General features: G+C 42.8%; 1 protein-coding gene across 1 annotated transcript in view; it reads left to right on the top strand.

The window, feature by feature from the left end:
- Window positions 1–25,580, top strand: part of CRYL1 (crystallin lambda 1) — a 111,983-nt gene that overhangs the window by 54,779 nt on the left and 31,624 nt on the right. Inside the window, exon 4 of the mRNA XM_023621361.2 lies at window positions 25,237–25,398. Within this exon, the coding sequence (XP_023477129.2) occupies window positions 25,237–25,398 (162 nt within the window). The remainder of the gene's footprint in view (window positions 1–25,236; window positions 25,399–25,580) is intronic.

The raw sequence follows: 25,580 nt of genomic DNA, 5'->3' as shown, positions 1-25,580 counted from the left end.
GCCTTGTTTGTGTTTATTTTCATTTGAAAGTCAATATTCAGACTTGTTGCCCATATCTGTTTGAACAACTGGGGGAAAAAAATCAAAAGATTTCTTTCAAGTTGGTGACTTTTACCTTTTAGGAGTGGGGTTGTGCTGTGTCAGTCCCTATCACCCACAGGAGATCCTCCTGTCCTTCAGAAGCCCTGGTCATTAGAAGCATTGGACTACACGTCTGTGTGAGGGGAAGCATCTGGGCGCTTGCGCTGGTGCTGTCCCTCTGACTAATCACATCTGCCAGGACCCAGGGTGGGGAGGGCAGGCCTTCAGCACCTGTGGTGTGCCTGCTACAGGGGGCCCCGCCAGGGTGAGCTGGAGCCGCCTTCCTGGAGAATGCCTGCTTTGTTTACACCTTTCACAGTGAGAAAATTTACACGAGCCTTCCCTTTATAGGGTCTCTTCCTGCTCTTTGTTTAAGATGTTACATGGACTTGTCCTTTTACATTTTCTTGCTTAACTTACAAGTTCAAATGAATTTCTACCTATCTTGCCATGTAAGTTGGAGGGTTTGGGGGGTGGGACTTTTCGCCCTCCAAGGGTCCTGGGTTTCTCCCTGAACATTGCCAGAGCAAGCCCTCCAACATTGAGTGACCCCCCACTGGGTACCCAGGACCCCCAAGGCCAGCATGGCTCATCTTTCCACTTGGCCAATGACCCGCCGCCAGCACCAAGTACCATATGTCAGTCCCTTCCCATTACCAGGTTCTGTGCCATGTGCTTCACACACGATGATCCAATTCATCCTCACAGCACCCTGTGGGGTGAGTGCTAATAGTTACTCACCTTGTCTCCTCTCCCCCCTATTATTGTAACCTCCATACCTCTGGGATAATTTTGGTGGTTTTGTTTTCTGCTGATCCCCAGCACCTAAAACAGTGCCTGGCATATGGTAGGAACTTACTGGTAACATTTGCTGATGACTGAATGGAGTATCCATTTACAAGTGAGACATTCAAGACCTTCCCCAAGAGCCCCCGGATGGTGAGGGTCGAGACAGTATTTGGATTCAGGTTCCTTGTGACCCTCCTGCTCTGCCACCCCTCCCAGGGAAGGAGGGAGCGAGGGAGTGCAGGGGCCTGGGAGGACGTGGAGAGCCTTTTCCCAGCATTCCTGGACATTTCCTTCTCGCCTCTCCCTCTTCTTGTCTGGGTCTCTGCCCTCTCTCCAGTCTCCTCCCAACGCCAGGCATCCTAGCGCCTAGACAGAACTTTCCAGAACTTTCCGCTTTGCTCCCCTGGGAAGCGTTCGCAGTGAGACTTTGCTGCCTCCTGACTCTTTTATTCTGTGCATTGGAGAAGCAACAGTGAGCTCCAGGGTGAAGGAGCAGTCTCACTACCTGGCTGGTTGCACAGGCGTCCAGACGCTTGGCTGTTAAAGCTAGAGAAGACAGACCAGGAGTTCTGAGCTGGCTTGACCCTGAGGCAAGATGGCCTTATCCCTGATCCTTTCGGACCTGAATAACAAAACCCCAAAGTTCAGAGGACCAAGGTTGCCACGTTGCCTCCTTCCCTTTACTACAAGTAAAGGACGTCGAGGCAGGCCCAGGCAGGAAGCTGTTGGTTGAGGGTGAAAGTCAGGAAAGGATTTCTCCAGAAAGTCTTTCTCGGCTGGGATATTGGCTATGAGTGGCTTGGGATGGGAGAGGAAAGTTCCATGTGTCCCCTCTGGGCACAGCTGACCAGCTACTCCTGGGTTAGGCAGTGTGGAGACCCAGCAGCCTGGGCCAGCCACATCTGAAGGGCCAGGAGCACTTGACTTCTGCCCAAGGTTTCCTCTTGGTCTTTCCTCAAGCAGACCCTTGAAATATTTGGTTTGGCTATGATAAAATATTACCAGTTACAATCACTTACATGAATGGAGTTCCATGCAATAATTATGCATATCATCAAATATGGACTGGGCTAGCTTTTGGTAAGTCTTTTGATTGTAACAGAGAAGTTTTCATGTGTGTTCAGCGTTATTAATTCATTGCTTGTGGAATATGGCCCTCTCTTCCTGACTCGGAAATTAGAGGGAAGATTACATCCCATCTGCTGTGCAGCCTGGGGAGCGGGAGTGGGGCTGTGGGCGCTGGGAGGCACTTGATGCCAAACCAGCGTGGGGCTTGAGGTGTGCTCCGAGATAACGCGTGAGAACTTCAGAGCCCGCTGTTGTGACTGAAAGTGGAAGGAAATATGAAAAATATATTGTCACTGTCTTGAAACTCTGACTGTTGTCTGCCTTTAAATGGAGCAATTTTCAGGAGCTACAAGTTGAGATCCAACTGCTGTTCTTAATAGAATTCAGGACCGTGTACTCATGCTTTTCTCTTCGTGCCCAGGTATTTTTATTAAATGTCTGCTTTCTCTGTAACCTGTAAATAGGGAATCCCCTTCTTTAGAGCTTGAGAAATGAAAACTGATGCCTTTCATTAATAGCTTTGTGGGTGATGCACAACTAAGTTCTCTCTTACTTAAACCCAATTAACTTGAGATGTTTTTGGTACTTTCCTGAGACGTTATTCCTGAGGTGTTAGATCAGGTGAGAGTCATTTTATTGTATAAACACTGATAACAATGAGAAATGAAAAGTAAGTTACCTTGAGTCCTACTACCCTCACAAATTACCCATTTTGGTTTTTCCTTTTTTCTTTTGGTCCTTACAGAATTTTATGTACAATTTTATATGGTGCTTCCCCACCCCGACCTTAACCGATAGTCTTGTTCTACGTTATGTTCATCCTTCTGTGATAAGAGACCGTGTTATTTCTGACAGCTGGGCAGGTGGGCGTGTGGGTCCTGGGGTGGGGACCTTGGGATTGGGTTTGGTGGTCCCCCACCCACTTTCACAGTGGGGTCCTGTGAGGTAACAAGGACTTCTCCACTCTTCTAGCTTAAGGCCAGTTCAGAGGCCTGAGGCTGGGACCCAAGGGCTGAAACTTGGCCACATGCAGTTTTAAAAACAAATTTTTTGTGGGGCCGGCCTGGTGGCACAGCGGTTAAGTGCTCACGTTCTGTTTTGGTGGCCCAGGGTTCACCGGTTCGGATCCCGGGTGCGGACATGGCACCACTTGGCATGCCATGCTGTGGTAGGCGTCCCACATATAAAGTAGAGGAAGATGGGCACGGATGTTAGCTCAGGGCCAGTCTTCCTCAGCAAAAAGAGGAGGGTGGCGGCAGATGTTAGCTCAGGGCTAATCTTCCTTAAAAAAATGAAATAAAATAAATTTTTTTGTTTGAATGACTCACTGATGTTTAAAAGTCAGGAAATTTCCATATAAAATGGATTTCTAGCAGCTCGTTAGAGTTGGATTCTCTGGCCACAGTGAACTGGGTAACTGAGATGCTGCCCATGCTCCCATCACTCTCTTGTGTGGCCTTAATACTGAGGCCAAGTGGCTCTTGCCACATATCACAGTTAGTGCACTGTCTTTTTTAGAATGGAGAGGAAAGTGAAGTGTTTCTTGTATATGTATCTTAACCAACAGTGGGAAAACAAAAATGAGATTGAAAACACTCAAGTTTCCACCACCTCGCTAACTCACTTGTTACCTGTCTGAGTGGTGATGGCTCTTGAGTTTGCTCCCCCTTTCCCGCCCCTCCAGGCCTCGATCTTGGCACTGCAAATCCTAACATCCTGATGGCAAGAGGAGGCACAGCAGTGAGTCCAAAGAGATGTTCCACCTCCCAGATGCTGAGAGCATAGCTGGCTTCCACTCCTTGCCCACTTTCCGCCACCCTGCCCTCCTCTGCCTAGCCCCACCGAAGTCCTAAGATTTCCTAGGATACCTTCTTTCCCCTCAGCAACTCAAGATCCATGGCTGGTACTGGCTGTTTGGGAATGGGGAGATGTGGAAAGCGTTCCAGTTGAGAGTCCCAGGGAAGACCTCCACGTCCATCCGCTCACTGCGGGCCTGTTGTAGTGATCCCACGCCCTGCGCTGGAGGACGCCCCCTCTGTCACTGGCCCCGTCCGAATTCCCTCTTTTTAGAGGTGAAGGCAGTGGTAGGAGAAGCTTTGACACTAGCTAGCCACCCCTTGCTCCCACTAAGGAGGTACAACATGGCCAACAATTTTATAGGAAGTTTAGAAAATAAAAGTTTTCTAATCTGTAAAAGGGAGATAATAATGGAAACTACCTGATTATCTCTAGTGAGGAGGAAGTAAGTTAATACCCTTAACGTGCTTAGAAGAGTACCTTGCGTGTAGTGTTAGGTATGATTATCATTATTATCAATAAGGGGGTGGGAGGGAGCGCCTTTGACCTAGCTTCCTAAAATAAGCATTCCTGTCAGTTTTGAGTCTTTTCTTTTTCATGCATGGTTTTGTTTGGTTTCATCCACAGTTACCGTTGGAATGAGCGGGTTATTCCCTGTGACCGTTCCACGTTGTGCTGTAACTCTCGGGCCAGCCTTGTACTGGCCGCGTCCTGTTCTGGCGCTTGTGCCCCACTGCTGCACGCAGCCATCCCCGGGCTGCTGTGCCTCCGGTTTGTGTTATTTCCCTGTGAGGACACCTCTCTGATGCCTGAGACAGCTTCTGTGTAGACAATTTTGTTTAGGATCTTTTCCCTAAAGAGAGACTGTTGGACTAGATAATATGTGCTCTTATCTTTTTACTGAAGACTTTCTATCTTGTTTTGCTTTCTGAAAGGTTGTGCGGATAGTGGTTTTATCGTTGTCTGGAGTCCCTGGAAGGAATGGCATTTGGATTTGTGCAGGCACTCACAGTGCTCTTCTCCTTCCTTTCCCTTCTACCGGTTGTTAGTGAGAACAGTGCATTTTTTGCCACTCTCCTGGAGAAATGGAAACTCCCCCAAGCCAGCAGCGCGGCCTCCCCAGCTCGAGCTCGCAGCAGCCTTGCCTGCGGGGCGCCCCGGCCGTCCGGGGTGCACGAGGGGCTGGGCTGGCCGGCCGCTGCTGCTGAAGCCTTTCCTCTTCTCCAGGCTGCTCCTTTGGTGTTAGAGACGATGGGCTCCTGAATGGACTTCTATTCTTGGGATATTTGAGTGAGAAAGCAGCTCTGTTATGCGCGAAAGATGGGTTCAGCTTTACACTCCGGGCCGTCACACCATTGATAGACTTCTCGAGAACCATTAGGTGTCCAAGGCTGAATTCAGCCTTAAACTTCTGGGATGTGTAAAGCACATCGTACTTGTCCCCTGAAATCCATTCGTTTCTCTTTCGTTACATCCCATTGGGCATAAAGGAGTGGTCTCTGCTGTAGGAGTGGCCTTGACTGTGTAAGTCATCCAGGGCATCCCACCGCCTTGCCAGCCAGAGACTTTGCCCCCTGGCCTGGCTGTGGCAGCACAGCTCTCCTTTGGGGCCTGGCATTGCTGCAAGAATGAGAGAATGGCCCAACTAAGGCCTGAAGAAGTTTCCTGGGACTCTGGGGCTCTTTCTCCTGCGAGAGACATAGGGAGAAATTAAACATTGTCATGCTTGGCTGCAGGGCAAGGAGTAGTGCAGCCATCCTGCCACCAGCCTGAGGATGAAACAGATAAAAGGAAGAATGCACAGCTAAGAGGATTCTAGGGAAAGAAAAGTCTCCGCCACTGTGTTAACTGAACCCTGAGTCCCTCTCTGCCTTTGGACCTTCTGTAATGTGAGCCAATCGGTGTCTCTATTGTTTAGGGCATTTTGAATTAGGTTTTCAATTACTTGTAGCTGAAAACACCTTGAACTAGTAAATATGATAAATTACTTGCTGACCCAGCCTTGAGCTTCTGAAAGGCTTCCTGTTAGTTTTTCAGTCTTTTTGTGTGTGTGAGGAGGATTGGCCCTGAGCTAACATCCCTTCCCAATCTTCCTGTTTCTGCTTGAGGAAGATTGTTGCTGAACTAACATCTGTGCCCATCTGCCTCTGTTTTATGTGGGACGCTGCCACAGCATGGCTTGATGAGCAGTGCTAGGTCCATGCCCGGGATCTGAACCAGTGAAGCCTGGACTGCCAAAGCAGTGTGTGTGAATTTAACCACTACACCACCAGGCTGGCCCCTCATTTTCATTGCCTATGTTTACTATAAATATTCTACAATTTATGTATTCATTCCCCTGTTGATGGATCTATAAATGTTGTAAACAATGTTGAATTATAAATAACGCTGCAGTGAATATTCTTGTACATCTCTTCTTATATTTATGTGTGTAATTGGCATATAGACTTAAGACTAGACCTTGTGTCTCATATAGCAGGTGCAGCATCAATTTTACACACACACACACTCACACGTAGCAGGTGCAGCATCAATTTTACTCACACACACACTCACACGTAGCAGGTGCAGCATCAATTTTACTCACACACACACTCACACGTAGCAGGTGCAGCATCAATTTTACTCACACACACACTCACACGTAGCAGGTGCAGCATCAATTTTACACACACACACTCACACGTAGCAGGTGCAGCATCAATTTTACACACACACACTCATACCTAGCAGGTGCAGCATCAATTTTACACACACACACACTCACACGTAGCAGGTGCAGCATCAATTTTACACACACGCACACTCACACGTAGCAGGTGCAGCATCAATTTTACACACACACACACTCACACGTAGCAGGTGCAGCATCAATTTTATTCACACACACACTCACACATACAGATAACAGTTTGCCAAAGTATACCAATTTATTTTTTCATCAGAAACATCTGAGAACACTTTGACTTTTTGCCAGTGTGGTATGTGTGTACTGTGTTAATTTCCACTTCCCTGATCACTTGATAGGTTGGATATTTGAGCCTTTTCTCCTCCACCCCCCTGTCCCCTCATTTTTTGGTGAAGTGCCTGTGTACACTTTTCTCATTCAAACACAAACCTTTAACTTTTCTTTACTGAGTTGTAGCAATTATTTTTGAATCTCAGGCACAAAAGCCTTTGTTTTAATATTTAGTCATAGTTTTCAGGCTGTCTTGCTTTGTTTATCATGTCTTTAAATGAATGCAGATTTTTTTCTGTTTCTGTGCAAATTTACCAGTCTTTTTCTGTGTATCTTAAGCTTTTTAAGTTTTGTTTAGGAGTTCCTCGTCCCCCGGTTTGCAGAGTGGGGCATCTGGAAGGCTGCTAGGCCATGTCTGGGGGCAGGCATGTTGTTTCACTGCTGTCAGGATTCTCGTAAACCCTGTAGGTCAGGGCCAGGCCTTTGCTGAGAGAGGGATCTTCACAATCATATCCGAGGTGGGGGGGTGCGAGCCCCCTGTTGGAAAATGCGGAGCCCCATTGCGGGCGCTGCCTGCCTGTTTCCTCCTGCTCTTGCTCAAGGAATGGATTACCGAGTCTTCTCTAAGATCCAGCCGTGGTGCAGTCAGCTGTTTGCTTATGCCTTTGCCCCTTCGTGGGGGAGAAGCTAAGGCCCAAGCTCCAGACTGCTCCTGAGGAGCGCCTAGGAAGCCTCTGACCTCTCTGCGTTGTGGTTCATTGCGTCAGTAACCCTGTGTTTGCTTCTCCCACCTGCAGAGGTGCATGGAGGTAAGTGACTTGGCCGGGACCCTGCACGCAGCGTGTCAGTCGGGGAGTGAGGACTAGTTACACGTGTCTGTGACTCCCAGTTTAGTTTTTCGTTTAGTCCCAAGCTATTTCCTGCAGTGAAGCTGTGTTTCTCTGGCCTTTGGGTCACTTCTGGATGTGTTTAGTGAATAGTTGAGATATTGAAAAGTCTGACATCCCCTAAGCTATAGATACTGTCCAGCTTCAAAACGTTTGTAAAGGACTGCCAAAGAAATGACTCTGCTCCTCTGCATAAACCATGGCAGTGTTGGTATGTATTTTCTAAAAATAAGAGCAAATTGAATGTGAAATAAACATTTCAAATCTTTTTAATTGGCTAAAGGATTCCTGTCAAGGGACTTCCTGATTGGAAGCATTACCAAAGTTGCTTTGAAAAAGGTGAAGAGGCTTTCTTTCAGGGCTACGGTGAAGGTGGCTGTGTGTAGGACATTTTTATCTTGAAGGAACATATGGGACATTTTGTCCTGAAGAGGTGTTTTTTATTCTTGAAAGTTGTAAAGTCTTTCCTAAGCATGAGATGGAATCTGAAGCGAAAATGACAAATCTACCTTAGATTAAAATACTTCCGTGAGGCAGACAGTGAACAAAATCAGACAGCAAATGGCAGACGGCAGTAGTAAAAAAATGTTTTGAAAAGGCTAATATACAGAGAGCTGCCGCAAATCAAGAAAGATACACTGGGGCCAGCCCCATGGCCGAGTGGTTAAGTTCACGTGCTCTGCTTTGGTGGCCCAGGCTTTCCCCGGTTTGGATCCCGGGTGCGGACATGGCACCGCTTGTCAGGTCATGTTGAGGTGGCGTCCCACGTGCCACAACTAGAAGAACCTACAACTAAAATATCCAACCGTGTACTGGGGGCTTTGGGAAGAAAGAAAAAGAAAGAAAGAAAGATATAAAACCCTGTGTTAAAATGGTCAAATTTCTGAATTGCTGATTCACACACAAAAATATATACAAAGGCAAAAGCAGTATGAAAATCTGTAGGTCTTCTTTTCCCTGGAAGAAAATCAGAGATTGAGAAAGCCGTTTTGGTGAGTGTATGCTTATCCACTCTTGGTGCATTTGGGGGAGTTAGGGGTGATTTTGTAGGGCTGCCGTAACAAGTTACCACAAACTTGGTGACTTAAGACAACAGATTTATTTTCTCAAGTTCTGGAGGCTGGAAGCCTGAACGTCAGGCACTGGCAGGACCACGCTCTCTCTGACAGTCCCAGGAGAGCATCTGTCCTTAGCTCTTCCAGCTTCTGGGGTGGCCAGCAGTCCTTGGTGCTCCTCGGCTTACAGCACATCACCCTAGCTTCTGCCTCCATCATCATGTGGCCATGACCTTCTTCCTTGCGTGACTCCTCTGTGTCTCTGTGTCCAAATCTCCTTTTCCTTTCTCTTATAAAGACATCAGTCATTGGATTTAGGGTCTACACTAATCCAGTATTACTTTTTTTTTTTTTTTGGTGACCAAGATTGGCCCTGAGGTAACATCCATTCCCAATCCCCTCTTTTTTGCTTGAGGAAGATTGTCCCTGAGCTAACATCTGTGCCAGTCTTCCTCTATTTTGTATGTGGGACGCCACCACAGCACGGCTTGATGAGTGGTGTAGGTCTGTGCCCAGGATCCAAACCAGTGAACCCCAGGCTGTGGAAGCAGAGTGTGTGAACTTAACCACTATGCACTGGGCCAGCCCTCCAATTACCTCTTTTTAACTTCATTACCTCTGTAAAGGCCCTATTTCCAAAGAAGGTCACACAGGTGCTAGGGGTAAGTACTTTGGCTTATCTTTCTGGGGGGCACAGTTCAACCCACAGCACCCCTTTTGTTTTAAATGGGCACATGCTCTAATCTCATCCCTGGGATCCTGCCCTGTGGAAATGGCCTCCGTCTGCACAAACGTACGCATTCAGGGTTGTTTATCACAGCATGGTTTGTAATAAAAGAAAACTACAAATAACCTACATGTCTTTCAAAAGGAGAGTAGAAAACCATGAGATATTTATGTACTGGCATGTTATACAGCTTTTAAGGAGGAGGTAACCCATCTGTACTGACTGAGAAAGATGCCTGTGTCAGTCCACAGATCAGCTTACAGAGCTCCAGCTCCATCTCTGTCTTTTTTTTAAAGATTGGCACCTAAGCTAACATCTGTTGCCAACCTTCCTTTTTTTTTCCTTTCTCCCCAAATCCCCCCAGTACATAGTTGTATGTTTTAGTTGTGGGTCCTTCTAGTTGTGTATGTGGGATGCTACCTCAGCGTGGCCTGATGAGCGGTGCCATGTCCGCGCCCAGGATCCGAACTGGCGAAACCCTGGGGCTTTGAAGAGGAGTGCATGAACTTAACCACTCGGCCGAGGGGCCAGCCCCTCCATCTGTCTTTATATCTGTCTACGTGGCCTGTTACTGCTTTTATTTTACTTTAATTTTTTTATTGAGGTATAATTGACATATATTAGTTTCGGGCATATAACATCATGCTTCGATATTTGTGTATGTTGGAAAATGATGGCCTGTTACTGTTTTTAAGGGTGGACTAACTGCACGCACATGTGTATGTGACATGTCTGTGTTACGTTTAAGCATAGAAAAAATTCTGGCAAAATGCCACTCCACACTGTTGGCAGTAGTTGTCTGAAGATAGGTTGAGAGCCGAGGGGCGTCTGTTTCCGTGGTGTGCACAGCATTTTCTAGTGATGTCCTCGACAGGCTGAGCCTTGGTTAGCTTCCTTTGTAGAATACATAGAGAAGGTTTCTGCTTTTCTTTCTCTGCTCTGAACTGTTGGTCTGATGTGGGATTATATGTTCTGGAAGGTATGTTAGCACTCAGGCTAGACACTCTGCTGGCGTATTTTTTTCATCAATTATGACAAAAAGTTTAAAAACAGAAAAGTGTGGAGAATAATACAACTTCTACTCACCCACCACCTGGAACTAACAAATGCCCCCCATTGTCTTCTTTGCTCATTAATCTTTCCTTTATTTCTTTGAAACAAAGCACTGTGAATATAATTGAAGTTCCCTCTGAGCTCCGCCCCGAAACCCTTTCTCCTCCTTCCTTCCTGAAAGGCAACCATTGCCACGAGTCTGATGGATTTCCTTTCTGTCCATACTTTTGTACTGTGAGTGCATGTTTCTGACAATAAATAAGTTTTGTGTGCTTTAAAGTTTTATTTGAATGTTATATGTAATTTGCATAATGCGTATATTCATATATACAAAAATGTGTATTTTTAAAACGTATTTTTTCACTCAGTTTTATTCTTTTTGAGATCTATTCTTGACATGTTAACTCCTTTTTATTCCTTTTAATCTTTTTCATTTTAATTTCAGTTAATATGAATATGCCACAATTTGTATAATCTCTGTTTGATGGACACTTAGATTGCTTTAGCTTCTTGCTGTTAGATATAGTGGTGCCGCTTACAGCTTTGTGTGGCCTCCGTGTGGACATGTAAGAGAGTTCTTTGCATATATACTCAGAGGTAACATTTCTGGCTTGTAGGATTTGTGCATTTTTAGCTCTACTGGATATTGTCCAATATCATATGTCGTATTGTCATAATGTCCAGAATGGTTATATCATTTTCTGTGTTTTCCAACTGTATTGAGTTTTGAATTCTCTAAATCCTCTTTATCCTTTAACATCATCACCCTGTTTAGTTTTTGCCAGTCTGTTGAGTGTGAAATGATGTCATGGTTTTAATTCGCATTTCCGTAGGTAAGACTAAGATGACGCACCTTTCAACATGTTGTTGGTCCGCTGGGCTTCCTCTGCTGTAGCTGCTGTTCACATCCTATGCTCCTTTCTTCATGGAGTGGTCAGTCCTTTTCTGATTGATGAGTGCTTTTCAGAGATTGACCTTAGTTTCTTTTCCATTATCCCTTCTCATCAGTGGCTGTGGTACTTTTGGCAACATGTTCTTTTAGTTTATTTTGGATATATTTTTAAATTATTGGCTTACAGTTACACAGTACAAAACAGATGTTCTATTCTGTAGTCACATTTTTTTTCTCGTCTCCTGTTGCCAACAATATGGAGTCTGTTTGCTCCACTGTGCTCCTTGCTGTCTCCCTTCTCTGCATTTTCATTCACAGAGTGAGGATTATGCACACCGGGGCACCTAGAGATCGTTGCATGCAGTGTCCTTGTGGGGTGAGAGGGGTGCCCCAGGATGCAGGGAAGCTTGTCTCCATTTGGTTGGATAGGATGCAGTTAGCTACTGAGTATCCATGAACCTTTCAATGAAAACCAAATTTTTTATTTTGGGGGCAGTAGCTCTCACATTAGGAAAAGTATGGCAAAGTCACTCTGGAAACTTCCCTATCTGAGCTAAATGATTTGGGACACGGAGAGACAGCACATCTGCTAGGTTGTTCGTGGAAAGGGGTCAGAAAGGCTCTCAATTTGTCAAGGACATGGGTCACTTTTGCCTTTAAGAAGCCTCCACCTTCTTTGGGAATAACTGGGATTTTAAGCAAACTTTACATATCGCTCATAAAGGGCGTGGGAGAATTCCTCCAGCCTGTTGGAGGGTGAGGGAAAGAGCTCCTAAGACGGTTATCGAGAGCTCAGTAACAGTCGACTTCCTCAGTGACATGCAGGAAGGAGGAGTCTTGTATATTTTCTTCTTGAGTAAAACCCGGCAAGATGTGTCTTAACCACACTCCCTGGGTGTGAGCTCTTCATGCTAAAATGGTGGCAAGGTAGCAGATTGCAAACCAGTTTGTACAGTGATCTCATTTTTCAGGGAAAACACTGTGAAAGACACAGGTGTCAAAAATGATTCTCTCTTGGAGGTGGAGAAACAGATTTCTTGTTTACAAAAATGGGTAATATAAATATGTGAGTATTCTGAGAATTAAATAAAGAGGTTTATAAAGTACTTACTGTGGACCAGGTGTACTGTTTGAGAAGCTCAGTAAATGTTAGTATGATAATGATTTGCTTTTAGAGCTTCTTATGTCAACAGTTTTACTTATGCTTTTTTAACGTTTAAGTTCAATTTAGGCAACTTTGGCTGTATTTCTGATTATGAAGGCTGTGTGAATGTGTATTTCCTGCAAGTTTTAGGAAAACTACATTCTATGCCTATTGCTTTAGGAAGGAATAAACTCAGTAGCCTCCCGCCCCATAGTTGACCAGAATTAAGTGAACTGCCAAACCTGAGGCTCCACCCAGACTTCCTTTGCAATGAGAGCCTTCGGTCTAGACAGTAGCTGAAGGCCTGTACAAAGCCAAGTGGGTGAAACTGGTGATCTCTCCTTGAAAATATGGCCAAGAGTGAAAGAACTACTTAGTTATTATTTTAAATGTAGGCCGAAAATTGGCTTATGTTGGTATGTAATGACATCCCTGGTAATGGAGGTGCCAAGATAATATTCACATTGCCAAGTCAATGAAAACATCTCTCTCTTCCTAAGAGGCCTGGCTGGATTCCAGCTCCCTCTTTAGGCCAGTGTTCAAACTTGTCATAATTTATTTTGTTGCTCTGTTTTCAGGCAACAGATTTGGTCATTGCTTTTGTTGTATGAGTGCTGAAAGGGTGTCCTAAATATCCACCTACTCAAAGATAGTCATCTGAATCATGATTCTCTGGAGATTACCGCTGGCACAACCGTCTGCCAGTTCACCGAAGCCAGAGCCTGGGAGCCATCTCAACTCATCCTCTTCCTGACCTCCCACATCCAACAAACAATTCTGCTTCTTGAAATGGTTCTGAAATCCATCACTTCTTCTTTTTCTATTTTCCATTGCTTTAGATTCTTTCTAAATGGTCATTCTGATCAATACTGCACGGTTTCAGACCCTTCAATCATTTCCTACTGTCGACAGGATATAAACTGAGCTCCTTGGCCCGATCTGCAAGCATTCTGTGATGTGTTCCCTGCCTACCTCTCGCCTCATCTCTTCCACCCTCTCCTCCTACCAAACTGAGCTCTTCAAAGGTCTACGAGCACACCTGTGCTTTGGGAAAAGTCCTGTTCCTCTTTGCAACCCATCTCAAGGCTTTCTGTGAGGGCTTCTTAAGTGACTCCTTTCTCTCCCCTCCTCCCCTGCTCTGGGAATCAATCAGGTTTTATCCCAGCACTGAACCATTTACGTAGTCTTATTCTGGGATGAATCATGCTGCATTGTGGGAGGTTGTTTATCTGGGGGTTTCTGTACTTGGTTAGGAGCTGCTCGAAGGCAAGACCATGTCAGCTTGAGGTTTGTGATGCAAGTCATTTGCCCAGTGCTCAAGCCCATTGTCTAGAGAAGGATTGCTATCTGGAACCACCATCTTTTTAATAAGGGTTAACAAAATTTACTATATTAGTGTATGTAAAAATAGACAAAAAATATAAACACGAGATGGATTAAATAAATGAGTATTTTTAAAAGTGCTAAAATGCTGTAGAAGATAGCATAGGTCCTATAACATTGACGTAGGAGGGCCTTACAAAGTGAGATACAGAACCTGTGGACCTAATGAAACAAATGCTGCATTTGTAAAAATTAAACCTCTGTAGGCAAGAGATACTGTGACCAAAATAAAAGATAAGCAGCAGACCTGAAAAAAATATTTTCGATGTTCAAATCACATTAAAAAATACGAAATTCAGTGGGAAAAGACAAAGAATTCAATAGGAAAATGGCAAAGGATGGGAAGAGTCAGTTCCCAAAGAGGCAAACCAAAAAGTCAGTAAACGTGTGAAAAGGTGGTAATCCTTGTGGATATTCAGGGAAGTGATAGGTGAAACAGTTGGCTGTGGCAGTCAAGGCGGTGACTGCCCTCCGGGAGGCCGCCTGCAGCAAGGCCGCGCGCAGCTTCTGGGCTGCCGGGGAGGGTTGGTGTGCTGGTGACACAGTGTGCTCACTTGTGCAGTCTCATGTGTATATTTCCTGTGTGTATGTTACTCTTTGATGGATTATTTAATTACTGAACTCTTATAAAAGAAAAAAAACAACTACCTATTCTTTTTGCCTCTGAGATTGGCATAGCTGAAGAAGATAGCATCCAGTGTCATGAGAATGTGGTGAAATGGCTGTTCTTCTCCATTGTCCATAGGAGTGGAGCTGTCACTCTCTTGGTGCCACCTTTTGGGAAGGATCATTTGGCAATTTGTAATTAAAAATAAACTATTAATTTCTCTGCTTTAGTTATCACAGCATTGTTAGTGGTAATGACCAGTAGGAAACACCCTAATTACAGTCATCCGTCGGTATTGGTGGGGGACTGGTTTCAGAACACCCTGCGGATACCACAGTCTGTGGGTGCTCAAGTCCCTGCAGTTGGCCTGCGTATCCAGATTCAACCGACCACGGATCGAAAATAGCTCTATACTGTATCTTTGATCCATGGTTGGTTGAATTCATAGATGCAGAACATACAGAGGCCCAGCTGTCTCTGCAGGTAGAGAAATGGTAAAGATTTGGAGCATCCATCCGTGGGGGCTCATGTGGCTGTTCAAAGTGTTTATGAGATATTAAGAGAGGGAGAATTGCTAAACAATGTATAAAGTAGGAACCAATTTTGTTAAAAGAAAAAATCCAAATCATTGGTATATGTTTGTATAAACTAAAAAAAATCTAAAGTATTTTAACAGTGAAGGTTAGATTGGAAGGGGAAAGGCGCGTGGACCCTCACTTTCTCCTTCGGATTTTGTTGTAGTGTCTGTATTCTTTAATATTTTTTAAAAGGACGAGATTGAACAAAGTTTTTATAAGTCATGTTTTTGGTTGTAACTTCTGGTGAAATGGGTCCTGGTGACTACTTTGGCATCAGATTTGCACTGGACATAGGGCTGCTCAGGAACTGGCCTAGAGCTGCACTGTCTAGTAGGGCAACCACCAGCCCCATGTGGCTCTTAAGCACTTGAAACATGCTCATCAAGATTGAGATCTGTTGGGGCCGGTCCAGTGGTACAGTAGTTAAGTTCGCATGTTCCACTTCGACGGCCCGTGGTTCGCCGGTTTGGATCCCGGGTGTGGACCTACACACCGCTTGTTCAGCCATGCTGTGGCAGCATCCCACATATAAAGCAGAGGAAGATGGACATGGATGTTAGCTCAGGGCCAGTCTTCCTCAGCAAAAAGAGGAGGATTGGCAGCAGATGTTAGCTCAGGGCCAGTCTTCCTTAGCAAAAAGAGGAGGATTGGCAGCAGATGTTAGCTCAGGGCTAATCTTCCTCAAAAAAAAAAAGAAAAAGAAAAAAAATTGAGATGTGTTGTCAAGTGCAAAATTCCCACTGGATTTCAAAGACTTACTATGGAAAAAAGAAAGGAATGTAAAATATCTCAGTAATTTTTAGTATTGATTACATGTTGAAATGACAGTATTTGGGTATATTGAGTTAAATAAAATATGTGTTAAAAGTAAGTTCACCTGTCTTTTTACTCTTTTAATGTGGCTACTAGAAAATTTAGAATTGCTTTTGTAACTCACATTATAATTGGATAGTTGGTCTGGAATGTAAGACCCCAGCAAGCCCCCTGGCCTGTGAAATGCGTCGAGGTCCCATGTTGTTCCCCTTGGGCCAGGCCTGCCCTTTTGGTTATTGTTTAAAGGGAGATAACTACTCATGTAACTTACCTTTGTACATTTGACCAGCTCTCTGCCCAGAGCAGTGTATTGTGGTTCTGCTAACACACTTGTTTTCAAACCTCTGGGGATATATTTGAGTGAATTATCTACAAATGTGCTGTATTTCATCATATTGAAGATGATGTTGATTGTAAGACATCTTTTGATTTCAGAAGCATTGAGAAAAAAAGTGCAAATTAGAATAGATGACACAGAGTGTTATTTAACCCTGGACCTATTTGGTGCTATGGGTTTCTTCCTCTAGTTAATTTGTAAATGAATAAACCAAATTTTTCTGGGACTTTTTGCAAGGACCTTTAGGATTGCTGGAATCAGTGTCCATAGAGTTGAAGAGTCTGGCTTTGGAGCAGCCTGCCTGGGCTCAGCTTATGCTTCTGCCCCTTGTTTTCTGGTAGCCTGTGTAGCTCGTTAAACTTCTTTGTGCTTCAGTCTCATCCTTTGTAAAAAGGATCACAAGTGTACCTACGACCATCCAGTTGTCATGAGAGTGAAGTGAGTGAACGGATGGTAAAGGAGCTCATGTGTGTGCAGCACTTGGAGCAGTGCCTGGGACAGCCCAAGCCCAGCATGGTGGGTCTCGTCTGTCAGCCCTTTGAGGTGGGCATGTCATCCCCATTTTGTAGATGAGGGAACTGAATTGACTGCTGTTCTACTTTTAGTAAGCAGACTTTATCTTCTGTTATCATATTGTTTTTCTGAGCTAAAAGTAAATTTAAGATTTCTAGTTAAGTAAGTGCCATAGGCCTGGTGATGTATTGTGTATCATTAACCTAGAATTGGACGAATGTTGCATTTCATCTGAACTCACTTCCACATCAGTTATTCTCACAGATTTAGAGAGAACATGCAGAATAACCTGGAAGTGTATTGTGGTGGACTGGAATTGGCCACCCCAAGATATGTCTCTTTGGCATGAGGATTATTTTGGGCTGTTACTTTTAAAAACTGCAGATAGGAAAGAAACTCTGAAAAGTAGAATTTACTTACCCTTTGTTAAGAGACATTTTCATTTGTATTAACTAGTGTTGGGGGATTAACATCTAAGGAGAAGATCAAAGAGGACCCTAAAGAGCACCCTGAGGGTGGGGGAGAATACCCCTGCTGAATCAAACTTGAGAGGAGTCCCCAGTCCAGGGCGAGTCCAGACCTTGCTGAAGAAGGTGTGGCTGTGGCTCAGTGGATGGAGGACACCTCTCATTCTCCAGGTTACTTAAATTGGATGCTTGGCTTATTAATATTTTAGGGTTTCTTTTCTTTAAAAAAATTTTGAAAAATAAGTCTCTTTAATAACTGTTTTAGTCATACCCCACAGATTTTGATATGCAGTATTTCATTGCTGCTCAGTTCTAAGTATATTTTAAATTCCATTGGGATTTCATTTTTTACCATGAACTATTTAGAATTTTATTTCCATTTTCTAGGTCTATAGGGTAATTTTTTGTTTGTGATTTCTGTCTACTTGCATTGCAGTTAGAAAAAATGGCTTATATGGGATGAGTCTTTTGGAATTACTGAAATCTGTGTTAGAATTTAGTAAATAGGCACCTTTTATAAATGTTTCATGTGTGCTTGAAAAGAACGTGTATTTTTCAGTAGTTAGATGCAGGGTTCTCTGTGTATGTCTAGTAGATCAAACTTATTAATTGTGTTGCTCATTTCTTCCATGTGCTTACTGAATTTTTGCATCACTAATTGAGAGAGGGATGTTAACATGTTATACCACAATGGTAGGTTTGTCTGATTCCCCTTTTTGACTGTCAATTTTTGTTTTAGATTTTGTCTTTTTATATGGCATTCTGGGTAATTTCCTTAATGCTGTCTTCTAGTTTATTAATTCTCTCTTCACCTGTATTTATCTTATTGCTTAACATATTTGGTAATTTTATTTTTAATTCCAATTTCTAGATGTTCTAGTTAGTGCTTTTTCAAATCTACCTGGTCTTTCTGGGTTTGATTCCTTTCTTATACTTTTAATTAATTTAAATGTACTTATTTTACTAGATTCTCCTCTATTTTTTAATTATGTGAAGTTCTGGTCTTTGTTCTGTCTAGATGGTTTCACATATTTCATAATTTTGGGTTGTTAGTTTTCTTCAGTGGTGCTCTTTATTTGTGAATCCCAAGAAAGGTGAGGCCTCTTTCAGCAAGTGTCTCTCCAGAGTTCTTTTGAGTTTGTGTCTACCGACCTTATTGCTAGCCCGGGAGCAATTTTTATGTTACTTTCTTAGCTTAGGAGTGTGCAGACAACATGTATAACATAATTTTGAACCCCAAACCTGGGTGAAATTCAGGCTTGTGAATATGGATTCACATATTAGTTTACCTCCCCCTCTACCCCCTAACTTTCCCGATTAGAGCCCAGATCAAGACAAGCTTTCCTGTCTTCTGCCTCAGCAGATGGGCTATTTTTTTGTTTAAACTAGTTCACTAGTTCACTGAAAATATAGCCTTTTGAGAGTCTCAGCTTTATCACGGGGGTCTTGATTCTAACTCCCTGAATCCTGAGGGCATTTGAACCCTCTCCCCAGCTCACTGAAATCTACTCCCTAACCCAGATGGTCACAGCATCATTCTAATGGGGACTGCTTTGACTTTCAGCTTCCTTGTTTATTTTACCTGATGATTTTCCTTACTTTTTTGAGATCTCAGCTATTCATTTAAAAAGATGATTTGTTTTATACAGAATTATCCAATATTTGTGAAGGGAAGACTTTTAGGTGTCCTAGTCCATCGTATTGCCAGAACCAGAAGTCTCTATCGGTTTTATGGAAGAAATTTTTATTACCATACACACTCTCTTTTTCAACTTTTTAAGAATTTGGCATGAATTTTCCTATCCACCTTTGTTTTCAGGGTTATATACATTTTCTTTTTTTGATAGCTTTGTGGTACCTGTTGGGGGAATCTAATGAGGGGTTATTTTTAGCTGAATTCTATTGTAGGTCAAAGGTCAGTTTTCAGTAAACACACAGACAAACCAATAAATAAACAAACAAATACATATATACATTTATGTTAACTTCTTTCTAAATCCATCTCTTGTCTTTTCTGAGTGAGACGTAAAATATCAGGACTGCTGTTAACCAGAGCCGTGTCTGAGCCCCTCAGTTTTGTGTGGCCTGGTAATACAGGTCATTGAAGTAGTCATCCCACCATCACTTCCTTGACTCTGATACTTCCAGGAAACTTCCTGCTCTTGGAGTGGGGAGGACTCATAGTTAAGGATGTAGGGGTGACAGGACGTGCCTCTTTATACAGTGTCTGGCAAGGAACACACTGCTTAGTGGCTTCTGAATGTTTAGCAGAATAAGAATGGGAGTCATAATACCCCCAGTAATTCATGGATGACCCCATGTGTGTATATCATCCTATCTTACCATGGACCAGAGTTACTATCGAAACTGAGAGATAGGTTACTACACATGTTTGTATTAAGTAACTGCTGACACACAGAAAAGATCAAATAAGGACCATAAAAGAAAAAGATTCCGTTTTTAAAAAGACAAGTTTAAAATGAAATGAAACAAATGTTTATTATTACAGATAAAATTATAAATCTCTTTTTAAAAAAGCAAGGTGTTGGTTCTGTTCAGTGACATAGACAAGGAAGCGAGATTGAGTGGATATGAAAGACTCAGAACAGGGGACAAAGATCAGATCTGATTGTCACAGCTGAATAAACCAAGTGCTGTTGAAAAAGATAATCATTTGTATGTTTAAAATAATAAAAATCGCCTGAATTTCTTCTAAAGCAGTTATAAAATTCCTACCTGAAATTTATAAGCCCAGCTAATCTTGAAACCTCTATTATTAGTTAAAATATTTTTCTTCACTGCAAATGTCTTGTCCCAGCAACTAGAGAGAGTGTATTACTTAAAGAAGAGGAAAACTGCCTTTTAGAGTATTTAACACAAAGTTTTTAAAGCAATGTTGCGCTTATGCAACTTTAGCATAACTGCTTTCACTTTTTGGTTTTTCCTCTGGACAGATGGAGCCAAGATACAAGTAGCTATTGCTTTGATGATGCTATTCCTGTTGAAAATGCTATAAAATTATTTTATAGTCAATTGTATACATATACATGGTTACAAGTGAAACTACTTGTGTGATACTGTAAGACAAAGTTTTCAAAAATGAGAATGTTTTCATGAAACAGTGATTGTCATCCTAACAAAATATATTGAATGTAAATTATTGTTTTACTTATAACAATCACAGAGTGTTTTGGCCAAAAACATCTAGCTAAGTTATTCTCAACAAGAGGAGTGTATTTTAATTTCCATGGTCCCCCCCCCCAACCTTATAAGTAGCTTTTCCCCACCTACCAGTTCTCTGCTGCCTTGAGAATTGCTGCTGCATAAACAGAGACGTCGCTGATGGAAATGCATTACACGTGTCCAATATGGAGCTTAAATTAGTTACATAAAAAATTAACTGATGGAGTCCTCTCAAAGTCTCATTTGTCACCTGGAATTTAAGATACTTCTCCCTGATATTAAATGGCCTTAGCATTGATGTGATGTTCTTCACATCAACTTTTTATTTTCCATTTTTCTTCTTAAAAATTTATTCTTTGTGCCTTACTTAAAGAATCCTTCTCCAGTTTTGAGTTTCATGCTATTCCCAGCACTTTGTTAAATAAAAAATTGTATTTAAAAATCTCTCTTCTTTCTCATGAGAAATATTATTTAGAAATGTAGTAAAACTATATGCTAATTTCAGGCTTAAATGAAATATTGAAAAAAATTTTTTATGTCAGGCATTTAACCCAATTCTAAATAAATAATTCCATAAAAGGTACCCCCCCCCCAAAAATCACTGGAATGAAGATGGGCATAGACACATCATCAAGCAGCAGTTGGTCTGGGTGCTTCTTCAGCCTCTTCCCCTTTTCCTGTGGTTCCCGGGGAAGGACTTCTATTTAAAGCAAACAGCAATAATCCTGGTCATCTTAACACCTAATCCCCCGGAAGTAACTTCCTAAAAATATGATCTACACTGAGTTTTACTTTATAACAATCTCTCTTGATTGGGTATAATTTGTCCTAGATTATTGTAGACCTCTGTTTAGGGTCTGTAATATGTTTAAAAAAAAAAACCAAGAAACTTTATTTTGATTTTTAAGGGAAAAAATGAGCCTCTGGTAAAAAATGAGCCTCTGGTTAGGGCGCAGTAGTTTGTTGCTTGTGATATTGAAAACTTGTACTCTTTCCCTTTCTTTTTTCTTAACACATACTTCTAGAGCAAGAGGATTTTGTTTGTTTGTTTGCAAATGATGTCCATCTCCTAAGAAGTCTAGTCATAGCAATCTATTAATCTGATCGATTTTTAAGATTGTGCTCTTGGAAGAAATAGTGAAGAGAAATGGGTGGTGATGATTAGACAGAGTAAAGCAAGAGATTTAATTAGTGCTAACAGATGGACTGTAGAATGTAAATCATGTCCATCTTCAATTTGAGAATGAATTCCTTCTGCCATGATTGCAGTAGGATTTTAAGATTTTTTTTTCCTTTTTCTTCCCAAAGCCCCCCAGTACATAGTTGTGTATTCTTCGTTGTGGGTCCTTCTAGTTGTGGCATGTGGGACGCTGCCTCAGCGTGGTTTGATGAGCAGTGCCATGTCCTCACCCAGGATTCGAACCAACGAAACACTGGGCCGCCTGCAGCGGAGCATGCGAACCCAACCACTCGGCCACGGGGCCAGCCCCTGCAGTAGGATTTTAGCTCTTCGTTCTTTTCTTGTCATGTCTTTCCCTCCAAAATTGGCTAATAGAACTTCTTTGCATGTAAAATACCTTATGTACTGAAGTCTGTTGTTTTTTTTTTTTGAGGAAGATTAGCCCTGAGGTAACATCTCCCGCCAATCCTCCTCTTTTTGCTGAGGAAGACTGGCCCTGAGCTAACATCTGTGCCCATCTTCCTCTACTTTATATGTGGGACGCCTACCACAGCATGGCTTGCCAAGCGTGCCATGTCTGCACCTGGGATCTGAACCAGCGAACCCCGGGCTGCCGAAGCAGAATGTGTACACTTACTTGCTGCGCCACTGGGCCGGCCTCTGAAGTCTTCTAATTTAGTTTTTCGCTCTTTCTCAAAAGTGCATTGAAAATTGTTTCTAGATATTTTGCATTAACAAATGTAGATTTTCTAGCAACAGGATGCCTATCTAATATGCCTGAACTGATTTTTTAAAAGTCAATGAAATTTCGTTTTCCCCCATGAAAATATTTGTTTTGAAAAATGTACGCTGTTGCACAGCAGGTGGGGAAATTTCAGCCCTGAGTTCTTATGTAGCAGCCCTTGGCCTGGGTATCCTCCAGGACACCGACTGCTGCTTTTCTAAGACAGTCCTAATGAGTTGAATGCTGTCACAGGGAACTTAGCAATAATAAAACACAGAAGTTTGTAAATGATTTACTTTTTAACATATGAGTGAGTTAGAGAGAATTAAAAGTGATACCCACAATACCGTCATTCAGTTTCTTCCGTTCAAGAAGGGAAAGGAAAAGGAGTGTTTTACATGTCACCCTACTTTTAACTCTGATACTGCCTACGATGAGGACACTCCTTTTCATGTACTAGTAATAGTGGTGATGCTTGGGAAGTTACATGGCGCTTTACTGGTCCCCAGAGTTTTGTTTTGTTTGTCAAATCTGAGCATGCTGCTGTGGTGGTTGTGCGTGAGAATATCATGTATTGTGTTGTGTCTCCCTCTTACCTCAAAACAAATAAAACACAAACAAACAAGAGTCATTGCTTTGAAAATGCTGTCAGAGTTTAATTAAGCAAAGCCAAGCTAATTACCTTCAGTAATGCTAGCATTTTTGCTTCAGTTTTGGTGGCTTTCTCTAGAAAGGACCCCTGAAAGACTCCTGTGAGCTGAGAGAGCTGGGGGTGCATTCCCAGCTGGTCCCATTGCTGTGGGTTAGAGAGAGAATCTGCTGTGCAGCTGGGTTCTCAGTTGTCTCATTGTTTGGTGTTCTTCACTGCCTTTCTTCCCAGCCCCTCTGGAGCAAAGAGAATGACTGTGGTCTCTCAGCCTGGTAATCAGCCGCAAGGGATTGAGGTCTGGATTGGTGGTGCTTCAGACTCCCTTTCTCAGAGAAGGGGTGACAGCTCCTGAATGAACAGCAAGGAAGTGGACTCAAGGCTTGACATGGACGGGGGCATTATAACCCTGGCCTAGCAAGTCAAACACACTTGGATTACTATGAAAAACAACAGCAGCAGCAAAAATTCAAGCAAATGTGCCATTAAAAACCCTTACATAATTGTAGCAGGTTTGGGTTTCCTCTGGTTCAAGTTTTCTTGCCTCTTTGATAATCAAACGATCTGAAGAAAGGCATAGAGTTTCAGGGGAGAATCTGCATGACAGGCTCACAATACGGCTATTCACGAGGACTCTTTTATTAGCTTAAACAGTATCTGCATCGTTCTTAGTCTCTGGCTTTACTACAAGGCTCCATTTAAACTTAACCCAGCTTGCAGACTTAACTGATCCAGGAATCACTCAGTACAGCCAGCCAGCTACTGTAGCTTTTTCCTCCTTTTGATAAGGGTGTTTAACACAATGGGGTTCACAGTTCTTAAATGACTCTGTTTTTTTTTCTGTCTTTGAGATGTGGTGCTTATATGACCTTTTGTTCTTAATAAAATTCCACATAGTTTGATTATATTTTTAAAAAGCATAAACAAACACAATATTGACTCCTTACCCTTAGAGTAAAACTTTGAAAATCTCATAGATGATATAGAAATGGAATTCATATCAAAATATGAACACAGCTGACTTTAATATATTACTTATTATTATTAACTATTAGATATTATGAAATCAAACTTGAAAATATTTTCTTTATTTTTGAGGGGTGATTCTGCTATCAGGACACGCTTAACTGGTCCCTGATTAGCCGGTGGCGGGGGTCAGTGGGGGGAAGCCCTGACATCAGAGTGGAGAGAGCCCTGAGGGTGTATTTTGTAGCACACCACACTGAGAGTACTGATGACCCACACTTGGGGTCCACCCCTCAGAATAGTGGGGTCTCAAACTTTGGTAAGCACAGAAGTCATCAGAATGTTTGATGAAAATGCAGATGCCTGGACCCTACCCCCAGAGGCTCTGATTCAGTATGTCTGGGATTGGGGCTGAGGGTTTGCATTTTTAACAAGCATCCACTTGATTCTGATGCTGATGGTCATTGGACCATACTGAGAACCATTATCCTAAATTCACCAGGGAATGTTGGGAGTTCACGATGCCTCCTCCCTGAAGGGCCTCTTGCCTCCAAGTAAGTGGGGACCCGTCTTGGGTAGGAGTGACCCCTGCTGTGATTTCCCAGAGGTGTTGGTGGCCAGAGGGGAAGGACGCCTCTCGTGTTTCCAGTGTTGGGGCAGCTTGTGTATCCTCCCTTTGGGCTTCCATCCACAACAGGGCAGTACCCACCAAGCGTATCACATTCCCAGAAGCACGCCTCACCTAGGGGCCAGCACTTGGGTGTTTGAGAATGTCGTCTCACTCCCACCCCAGCTTTGCATGTGATTAGAATTTCACAGCAGTTGTTATCTACAGTATTTAATCCAAATTTGCTTCTCTATCCTCCTCCTCTACCCCTATTAAAGTAATTTTAGATGTCGGGAAACAAAGGCCTTTTTCAAAAGGATTTCCAATTAGAAATGGATTCTCAAGAAGCCTTTTGGGAATTATGGATGTAACAGGTTTTTTCATTTCACGAAGGTAAGATTTTTCCTTGGAGATGAGTTGTTCTGATGGTCAGAACAGATAGGGAAAATAGACGGTACTGACTACTGCTGACGTTGAGGGCACTTTGCCTGAGGTGCTGCTGTGTGTCCTGTTTGTACAATCCACCCCCATATAGCCGTGGACTTCTTTATTATGAGAATTCTCAGGCATACACAAAACTACAAAGTACAACTGCTATATATGCATCGCTGTTTCCAGAGTTATCAAAATATGTCATTTTTTCAGCAGCTTTTTGTTTTGTTCTTAAATTTTGCTGGTGGTTCTCTAATGGGCTCATTTAGGAGTGAATGCAACATGAAATGCTTTGCTTGGGCTGGTGGCGCAGTGACTTTGAGTAGTGACGTGGACGTGTCTTTTCAGGAATGTGTTCCAGAAAACCTGGAGCTGAAGAGGAAGATCTTCGCTCAGTTGGACCGAGCCGTCGACGACACGATTGTCTTGAGCAGCTCCACCTCGTGCCTCCTGCCCTCCCAGCTGTTTGCCGGTTTGGCACATGTGAAGCAGTGCATTGTGGCCCATCCTGTGAGTATGTCACACCTGGAGCTTTGATTGGGTCTCATTCTGTTCTTCAGGAGTAATATGTTTTGACTAATTTGCTAGTATTCTTAAATTGCTTTATCGAGATATAATGCACATACTGCACAATTTAACAGTTGAAATTGTACAATTCAATGGTTTTTAGTTTATTTAGAGAGTTGTGCAAT

Source organism: Equus caballus, chromosome 17, assembly GCF_041296265.1.
Source record: "Equus caballus isolate H_3958 breed thoroughbred chromosome 17, TB-T2T, whole genome shotgun sequence".
NCBI classification, from domain to species: Eukaryota; Metazoa; Chordata; class Mammalia; order Perissodactyla; family Equidae; genus Equus; species Equus caballus.
The sequence above is the reverse complement of the archived record's forward strand: the minus strand, read 5'-3'. Positions and strand labels throughout refer to the sequence as shown.